This window comes from Rhinoderma darwinii, chromosome 12 (genome assembly GCF_050947455.1).
Source record: "Rhinoderma darwinii isolate aRhiDar2 chromosome 12, aRhiDar2.hap1, whole genome shotgun sequence".
In the NCBI taxonomy this organism is placed as follows: domain Eukaryota; kingdom Metazoa; phylum Chordata; class Amphibia; order Anura; family Rhinodermatidae; genus Rhinoderma; species Rhinoderma darwinii.
In genome coordinates, this window is record NC_134698.1 from 2195322 (window position 1) to 2205544 (window position 10223).

Consider the following 10223-nt stretch of genomic DNA (forward strand, 5'->3'; position numbering starts at 1 on the left):
ACTAATACAGACCCCAGACCAGACCCCTAAACTAATACAGAACCCAGACCAGACCCCTAAACTAATACAGACCCCAGACTCCTAAACTAATACAGACCCCAGACCCATAAACTAATACAGACCCCAGACCAGACCCCTAAACTAATACAGACCCCAGACCCGACCCCTAAACTAATACAGACCCCAGACCCCTAAACTAATACAGACCCCAGACCCCTAAACTAATACAGACCCCAGACCCCTAAACTAATATAGACCCCAGACCAGATCCCTAAACTAATACAGACCCCAGACCAGACCCCTAAACTAATACAGAACCCAGACCAGACCCCTAAACTAATACAGACCCCAGACTCCTAAACTAATACAGACCCCAGACCCCTAAACTAATACAGACCCCAGACCAGACCCCTAAACTAATACAGACCCCAGACCCGACCCCTAAACTAATACAGACCCCAGACCCCTAAACTAATACAGACCCCAGACCCCTAAACTAATACAGACCCCAGACCCCTAAACTAATATAGACCCCAGACCAGATCCCTAAACTAATACAGACCCCAGACCAGACCACTAAACTAATACAGACCCCAGACCAGACCCCTAAACTAATACAGACCCCAGACCAGACCCCTAAACTAATACAGACCCCAGACCAGACCCCTAAACTAATACAGACCCCAGACCAGACCCCTAAACTAATACAGACCCCAGACCCCTAAACTAATACAGACCCCAGACCCCTAAACTAATACAGACCCCAGACGCCTAAACTAATACAGACCCCAGACCTCTAAACTAATACAGACCCCAGACCAGACCTCTAAATTAATACAGACCCAGACCAGACCCCTAAACTAATACAGACCCCAGACCCCTAAACTAATAGACCCCAGACCAGACCCCTAAACTAATACAGACCCCAGACCAGACCCCTAAAATCATACAGACCCAGACCAGACCCCTAAACTAATACAGACCCCAGACTAGATCCCTAAACTAATACAAACCCCTAAATACAGACCCCAGACCAGACTCCTAAACTAATACAGACCCCAGACCAGACCCCTAAACTAATACAGACCCCAGACCAGACCCCTAAACTAATACAGAACCCAGACCAGACCCCTAAACTAATACAGACCCCTAAACTAATACAGACCCCAGAACCCTAAACTAATACAGACCCCAGACCAGACCCCTAAACTAATACAGACCCCAGACCCGACCCCTAAACTAATACAGACCCCAGACCCCTAAACTAATACAGACCCCAGACCAGACCCCTAAACTAATATAGACCCCAGACCAGATCCCTAAACTAATACAGACCCCAGACCAGATCCCTAAACTAATACAGACCCCAGACCAGATCCCTAATCTAATACAGACCCCAGACCAGACCCCGAAACTAATACAGACCCCAGACCAGACCCCTAAACTAATACAGACCCCTAAATACAGACCCCAGACCATACTCCTAAACTAATACAGACCCCAGACCAGACCCCTAAACTAATACAGAACCCAGACCAGACCCCTAAACTAATACAGACCCCAGACCCCTAAACTAATACAGACCCCAGACCAGACCCCTAAACTAATACAGACCCCAGACCCGACCCCTAAACTAATACAGACCCCAGACCCCTAAACTAATACAGACCCCAGACCCCTAAACTAATACAGACCCCAGACCCCTAAACTAATATAGACCCCAGACCAGATCCCTAAACTAATACAGACCCCAGACCAGACCCCTAAACTAATACAGACCCCAGACCAGACCCCTAAACTAATACAGACCCCAGACCAGACCCCTAAACTAATACAGACCCCAGACCCCTAAACTAATACAGACCCCAGACCCCTAAACTCATACAGACCCAGACCAGACCCCTAAACTAATACAGACCCCAGACCAGATCCCTAAACTAATACAAACCCCTAAATACAGACCCCAGACCAGACTCCTAAACTAATACAGACCCCAGACCAGACCCCTAAACTAATACAGAACCCAGACCAGACCCCTAAACTAATACAGACCCCTAAACTAATACAGACCCCAGAACCCTAAACTAATACAGACCCCAGACCAGACCCCTAAACTAATACAGACCCCAGACCCGACCCCTAAACTAATACAGACCCCAGACCCCTAAACTAATACAGACCCCAGACCAGACCCCTAAACTAATACAGACCCCAGACCCGACCCCTAAACTAATACAGACCCCAGACCCCTAAACTAATATAGACCCCAGACCAGATCCCTAAACTAATACAGACCCCAGACCAGATCCCTAAACTAATACAGACCCCAGACCAGATCCCTAATCTAATACAGACCCCAGACCAGACCCCAAAACTAATACAGACCCCAGACCAGACCCCTAAACTAATACAGACCCCTAAATACAGACCCCAGACCATACTCCTAAACTAATACAGACCCCAGACCAGACCCCTAAACTAATACAGAACCCAGACCAGACCCCTAAACTAATACAGACCCCAGACTCCTAAACTAATACAGACCCCAGACCCCTAAACTAATACAGACCCCAGACCAGACCCCTAAACTAATAGACCCCAGACCCGACCCCTAAACTAATACTGACCCCAGACCCCTAAACTAATACAGACCCCTAAACTAATACAGACCCCAGACCCCTAAACTAATACAGACCCCAGACCAGACCCCTAAACTAATACAGACCCCAGACAAGATCCCTAAACTAATACAGACCCCAGACCAGACCCCGAAACGAATACAGACCCCAGACCAGACCCCTAAACTAATACAGACCCCAGACCAGACCCCTAAACTAATACAGACCCCAGACCAGACCCCTAAACTAATACAGACCCCAGACCAGACCCCTAAACTAATACAGACCCCAGACCCCTAAACTAATACAGACCCCAGACGCCTAAACTAATACAGACCCCAGACCAGACCCCGAAACTAATACAGACCCCAGACCAGACCCCTAAACTAATACAGACCCACGACCAGACCCCTAAACTAATACAGACCCAAGATCAGACCCCTAAACTAATACAGACCCCTGACCAGATCCGTAGACTAATACAGACCCCAGACCCCTAAACTAATACAGACCCCAGACCAGACCTCTAAACTAATACAGACCCTAGACCAGACCTCTAAACTAATACAGACCCCAGACCAGACCCCTAAACTAATACAGACCCCAGACCAGACCCCTAGACTAATACAGAACCCAGACCAGACCCCTAAACTAATACAGACCCCAGACCCCTAAACTAATACAGACCCCAGACCCCTAAACTAATACAGACCCCAGACCAGACCCCTAAACTAATACAGACCCCAGACCAGACGTCTAAACTAATACAGACCCAGACCAGACCCCTAAACTAATACAGACCCCAGACCCTTAAACTAATTCAGACCCCAGACCAGACCCCTAAACTAATACAGACCCAGACCAGACCCCTAAACTAATACAGATCACAGACCAGAACCCCTAAACTAATACAGACCCCTAAATACAGACCCCAGACCAGACTCCTAAACTAATACAGACCCCAGACCAGACCCCTAAACTAATATAGACCCCAGACCAGACCCCTAAACTAATACAGAACCCAGACCAGACCCCTAAACTAATACAGACCCCAGACTCCTAAACTAATACAGACCCCAGACCAGACCCCTAAACTAATACAGACCCCAGACCCGACCCCTAAACTAATACAGACCCCAGACCCCTAAACTAATATAGACCCCAGACCAGATCCCTAAACTAATACAGACCTCAGACCAGACCCCGAAACTAATACAGACCCCAGACCAGACCCCTAAACTAATACAGACCCCAGACCAGACCCCTAAACTAATACAGACCCCAGACCAGACCCCTAAACTAATACAGACCCCAGACCAGACCTCTAAACTAATACAGACCCCAGACCCCTAAACTAATACAGACCCCAGACCCCTAAACTAATACAGACCCCAGACCCCTAAACTAATACAGACCCCAGACCCCTAAACTAATACAGACCCCAGACGCCTAAACTAATACAGACCCCAGACGCCTAAACTAATACAGACCCCAGACCAGACCCCTAAACTAATACAGACCCTAGACCAGACCCCTAAACTAATACAGACCCCTGACCAGATCCCTAGACTAATACAGACCCCAGACCCCTAAACTAATACAGACCCCAGACCAGACCCCTAAACTAATACAGACCCCAGACCAGACCTCTAAACTAATACAGACCCTAGACCAGACCTCTAAACTAATACAGACCCCAGACCAGACCCCTAAACTAATACAGACCCCAGACCAGACCCCTAAACTAATACAGACCCCAGACCAGACCCCTAAACTAATACAGACCCCAGACCAGACCCCTAAACTAATACAGACCCCAGACCAGACCCCTAAACTAATACAGACCCCAGACCAGACCCCTAAACTAATACAGAACCCAGACCAGACCCCTAAACTAATAGACCCCAGACCCGACCCCTAAACTAATACTGACCCCAGACCCCTAAACTAATACAGACCCCTAAACTAATACAGACCCCAGACCCCTAAACTAATACAGACCCCAGACCAGACCCCTAAACTAATAGACCCCAGACCCGACCCCTAAACTAATACTGACCCCAGACCCCTAAACTAATACAGACCCCTAAACTAATACAGACCCCAGACCCCTAAACTAATACAGACCCCAGACCAGACCCCTAAACTAATACAGACCCCAGACAAGATCCCTAAACTAATACAGACCCCAGACCAGACCCCGAAACTAATACAGACCCCAGACCAGACCCCTAAACTAATACAGACCCCAGACCAGACCCCTAAACTAATACAGACCCCAGACCAGACCCCTAAACTAATACAGACCCCAGACCAGACCCCTAAACTAATACAGACCCCAGACCAGACCCCTAAACTAATACAGACCCCAGACCCCTAAACTAATACAGACCCCAGACGCCTAAACTAATACAGACCCCAGACCAGACCCCGAAACTAATACAGACCCCAGACCAGACCCCTAAACTAATACAGACCCACGACCAGACCCCTAAACTAATACAGACCCAAGATCAGACCCCTAAACTAATACAGACCCCTGACCAGATCCGTAGACTAATACAGACCCCAGACCCCTAAACTAATACAGACCCCAGACCAGACCTCTAAACTAATACAGACCCTAGACCAGACCTCTAAACTAATACAGACCCCAGACCAGACCCCTAAACTAATACAGACCCCAGACCAGACCCCTAGACTAATACAGAACCCAGACCAGACCCCTAAACTAATACAGACCCCAGACCCCTAAACTAATACAGACCCCAGACCCCTAAACTAATACAGACCCCAGACCAGACCCCTAAACTAATACAGACCCAGACCAGACCCCTAAACTAATACAGACCCCAGACCCTTAAACTAATTCAGACCCCAGACCAGACCCCTAAACTAATACAGACCCAGACCAGACCCCTAAACTAATACAGATCACAGACCAGAACCCCTAAACTAATACAGACCCCTAAATACAGACCCCAGACCAGACTCCTAAACTAATACAGACCCCAGACCAGACCCCTAAACTAATATAGACCCCAGACCAGACCCCTAAACTAATACAGAACCCAGACCAGACCCCTAAACTAATACAGACCCCAGACTCCTAAACTAATACAGACCCCAGACCAGACCCCTAAACTAATACAGACCCCAGACCCGACCCCTAAACTAATACAGACCCCAGACCCCTAAACTAATATAGACCCCAGACCAGATCCCTAAACTAATACAGACCTCAGACCAGACCCCGAAACTAATACAGACCCCAGACCAGACCCCTAAACTAATACAGACCCCAGACCAGACCCCTAAACTAATACAGACCCCAGACCAGACCCCTAAACTAATACAGACCCCAGACCAGACCTCTAAACTAATACAGACCCCAGACCCCTAAACTAATACAGACCCCAGACCCCTAAACTAATACAGACCCCAGACCCCTAAACTAATACAGACCCCAGACCCCTAAACTAATACAGACCCCAGACGCCTAAACTAATACAGACCCCAGACGCCTAAACTAATACAGACCCCAGACCAGACCCCTAAACTAATACAGACCCTAGACCAGACCCCTAAACTAATACAGACCCCTGACCAGATCCCTAGACTAATACAGACCCCAGACCCCTAAACTAATACAGACCCCAGACCAGACCCCTAAACTAATACAGACCCCAGACCAGACCTCTAAACTAATACAGACCCTAGACCAGACCTCTAAACTAATACAGACCCCAGACCAGACCCCTAAACTAATACAGACCCCAGACCAGACCCCTAAACTAATACAGACCCCAGACCAGACCCCTAAACTAATACAGACCCCAGACCAGACCCCTAAACTAATACAGACCCCAGACCAGACCCCTAAACTAATACAGACCCCAGACCAGACCCCTAAACTAATACAGACCCCAGACCAGACCCCTAAACTAATACAGAACCCAGACCAGACCCCTAAACTAATACAGACCCCAGACCCCTAAACTAATACAGACCCCAGACCCCTAAACTAATACAGACCCCAGACCAGACCCCTAAACTAATACAGACCCCAGACCAGACCTCTAAACTAATACAGACCCCAGACCAGACCTCTAAACTAATACAGACCCAGACCCCTAAACTAATACAGACCCCAGACCCCTAAACTAATTCAGACCCCAGACCCCTAAACTAATTCAGACCCCAGACCAGACCCCTAAACTAATACAGACCCAGACCAGACCCCTAAACTAATACAGACCCAGACCAGACCCCTAAACTAATACAGACCCCAGACTCCTAAACTAATACAGACCCAAGACCCCTAAACTCATACAGACCCGAGACCAGACCCCTAAACTAATAGACCCCAGACCCGACCCCTAAACTAATACAGACCCCAGACCCCTAAACTAATACAGACCCCAGACCCCTAAACTAATACAGACCCCAGACCCCTAAACTAATACAGACCCCAGACCCCTAAACTAATACAGACCCCAGACCCCTAAACTAATTCAGACCCCAGACCCCTAAACTAATTCAGACCCCAGACCCCTAAACTAATTCAGACCCCAGACCAGACCCCTAAACTAATACAGACCCAGACCAGACCCCTAAACTAATACAGACCCCAGACCAGACCCCTAAACTAATACAGACCCCAGACCCCTAAACTAATACAGACCCCAGACCCCTAAACTAATACAGACCCCAGACCCCTAAACTAATACAGACCCCAGACCCCTAAACTATATAGACCCCAGACCAGATCCCTAAACTAATACAGACCCCAGACTCCTAAACTAATACAGACCCCAGACTCCTAAACTAATACAGACCCCAGACCCCTAAACTCATACAGACCCGAGACCAGACCCCTAAACTAATACAGACCCCAGACCCGACCCCTAAACTAATACAGACCCCAGACCCCTAAACTAATACAGACCCCAGACCCCTAAACTAATACAGACCCCAGACCCCTAAACTAATACAGACCCCAGACCCCTAAACTATATAGACCCCAGACCAGATCCCTAAACTAATACAGACCCCAGACCAGATCCCTAATCTAATACAGACCCCAGACCAGACCCCGAAACTATTACACACCCCAGACCCCAGACCATACAAATAATAATAATATCGTTGTATTGGCAGGAGATCTCGGCACACATTCTTCCCGATCACCTATAGACACCTCCTCACAATAACATTTTTTATATGATTTTATGTTTAAGCAAAATATAAAAATAATAAAAAATAAAAATATTTCCCCATTTCATCTCCTTTGTTTTCTCAGTTCTGACGTGGAGTTGAGACGACAAAAACTCGGAGATAAAAGGAGCCAACACTGCGGGAACAGAGACCTTTGGAAGGTGATGGAGTTGTCAGCAAGCATCGGCCAATGAGACAGGAAGAGGGCGGAGCCACCAGGTGTCACCTCTGTATATAACGGAGCGGACAAGGAGCTGAGCATCATCCCTGAGACTGTGGATTACCTGCAGATCACCAAAGGTACGTCACCCCCAGTCCAAGCCTTAAACTCTGATCTCTGATCCCTGATTGCTGATCCCTGATTGCTGATCACTGATCACTGATCGCCGATCCTAACAAGGAGCTCCAGGATTCGGCTTTTTGTAATTATTATCACTTTTTTCACTAATTATGAAACCGGCGAGATTTAATAAATCTTATTCCCACGCGGCTGAACGTTTTCCGCACCGAAATCGGAGCATGCTGCGGATTTTCAAATCGGATATCATTCTTTTCAACATAGAAGTGGTGAAATGCGCCGAAACTTAAAAGGAAATACTGCGAAAAATCTGCAACAAATCGGATATTTCATGGGGTTTTATTATTTTTATTGGGGATTAAATGCGCCAAATCTATTCTAACAAAAAAAAAATTGGCTTTTTTTTTTTTATTATCATATAATGAAATGTTATAATGTTTTATCGTGGCGTAACGTTATATGATACTATTATATGATATTCCAGGAGCAGAGAAATCATAACCGCAGACATGAAAGTCTTGGCTCTGACCGTGCTCGTCCTCGTAATCGGCAGCCTGGAAGGTAAGAATATGAGGCATTAAAAAAAAATGGTACCACCCAATATCCCCCCCCTCTTTTACATACTAATTGTTGGATCCGGTCACGCCTGTCTGTATATATATATTATCTATCATCACACCATAATAATTGATTTCTGATGAATATCTGCCAACAAGGGGGCCGCCATTTTGTCATAGTATGTGTAATACAGAATTCCACAGCGCCACCTAGTGGCTCCTGTTAGAAGTGCAGCTCTTTCGATATTTTTTATATTTTTTATGCATAATGTTTTTTTTTGCGGTCTGTCCCGGCAGCTGGCGTAGTGAAGAGAGAAGTGCCAAACGCGCAGCAGGTCAGCGAGCTCGTTCAGTCCTGGTACGACACCCTCAAAAACAGCGCACAGGAATGGGCCCAGAAGATCCAGAACGGAGAGCTCCAGGCTCAGGCCGGGTATGAAATAAGCTGAGATATATATATATATACACCTATAGAGAGATGCCCCTGATTAGCACTATGGGGGGGCATTTAATGATGACGTCATGATAATGATGATGTCATGATGATGTCATCTTGTCTTTTCTCCAGGCAATTGCTGGAACAAACCAAAACACAGACTGAACCATTCAAGACCGAGCTTGAGAAGATTTTCGCCAAGATCATTGAAGCTGGAAGAAGTTTGTAGGCACCCTGAGTGATTACCTCCCCCTCCCCCGCTCCGTCCCCCTCGTCATATCTTTTGATACTATGCGACCGTGTCTATTGTGATGTAATAAAACATTTGTCTGTTCCCACACGGGTATCGGTGTCTCATTCTTGGGTAATGGGGGAGGGGGTTGAACCGCCTAAATATCATGTGTGTGTGGTCTGAATTTCTCTTAAAGGGACAGGATACTTAAAGAAATTGTCCATGGTTTGAAAAACATGGCTGCTTTCTTGCAAAAACAGCGCCACGCCTGTCTTCAGGTTGTGTGTGGTATTGCAGCTCAGCCCTATTCACTTCGCTGAATTGCAATACCAGACACAAACCAGGGACGGGTGCGGCGCTGTTTCTGGAATGAAGCAGTCGTCAATGTTTTACTAATCCTGGACAATTTATCCACATGAATGCCTTCTATTACTCCCTGTTATCAGCGAGGGAGAAGCTGAGTGACAGGAAGTGTAGAAACCTCCCCTCCCCCATGATCCCTCCATTATGTCACACATCGGCAGCGCCGAGGCGTTTACATCCTACGTGACTGATATCCGCCGCTCGTCGACGCGCTGCCATAGGCTGAACAGTTTAGTAGTGGTGGCCCTTTAAATGTGATATGACAGCCTCCAATAATACAGCGCCTCTAGTGGTTACAGGGCACATTGCGGTACATTTTTATACTATATGACTATAGGGAGGGCAGTAACGGGGAACATCTGTTGAGGCAAACCATCAGCGCTAATCTGATATGAAGCCCCGGCCGGAGGCGGCCGCTTCACCTGCATTATAATACTACGCGGAAACCAGGGCCAAATATACGCATATAATGTACTACAAATAAATAAGGGACCAGGCCGGG

The 10223-nt window shown here is 47.2% G+C and overlaps 1 protein-coding gene across 1 annotated transcript; it reads left to right on the forward strand.

Annotated features, from left to right (window-relative positions):
* The first annotated feature begins 8026 nt into the window (after positions 1 to 8026).
* On the forward strand, positions 8027 to 9464 carry APOA2 (apolipoprotein A2). Its single transcript, XM_075843743.1, has 4 exons — positions 8027 to 8135; positions 8618 to 8694; positions 8988 to 9123; positions 9259 to 9464. The coding sequence occupies exons 2-4, from the start codon at positions 8643 to 8645 to the stop codon at positions 9353 to 9355; spliced, it is 285 nt and encodes a 94-aa protein (XP_075699858.1). The 5' UTR covers positions 8027 to 8135; positions 8618 to 8642; the 3' UTR covers positions 9356 to 9464.
* Positions 9465 to 10223: the final 759 nt, after the last annotated feature.

Bases quoted from the DNA above. Each gene is read 5' to 3' on its own strand.
- APOA2 (XM_075843743.1), top strand. From the start codon at position 8,643: ATGAAAGTCTTGGCTCTGACCGTGCTCGTCCTCGTAATCGGCAGCCTG. The intron at 8,695-8,987 runs GTAAGAATATGA...CTGTCCCGGCAG, and splicing joins CGTAATCGGCAGCCTGGAAG to CTGGCGTAGTGAAGAGAGAA. The intron at 9,124-9,258 runs GTATGAAATAAG...TCTTTTCTCCAG, and splicing joins GAGCTCCAGGCTCAGGCCGG to GCAATTGCTGGAACAAACCA.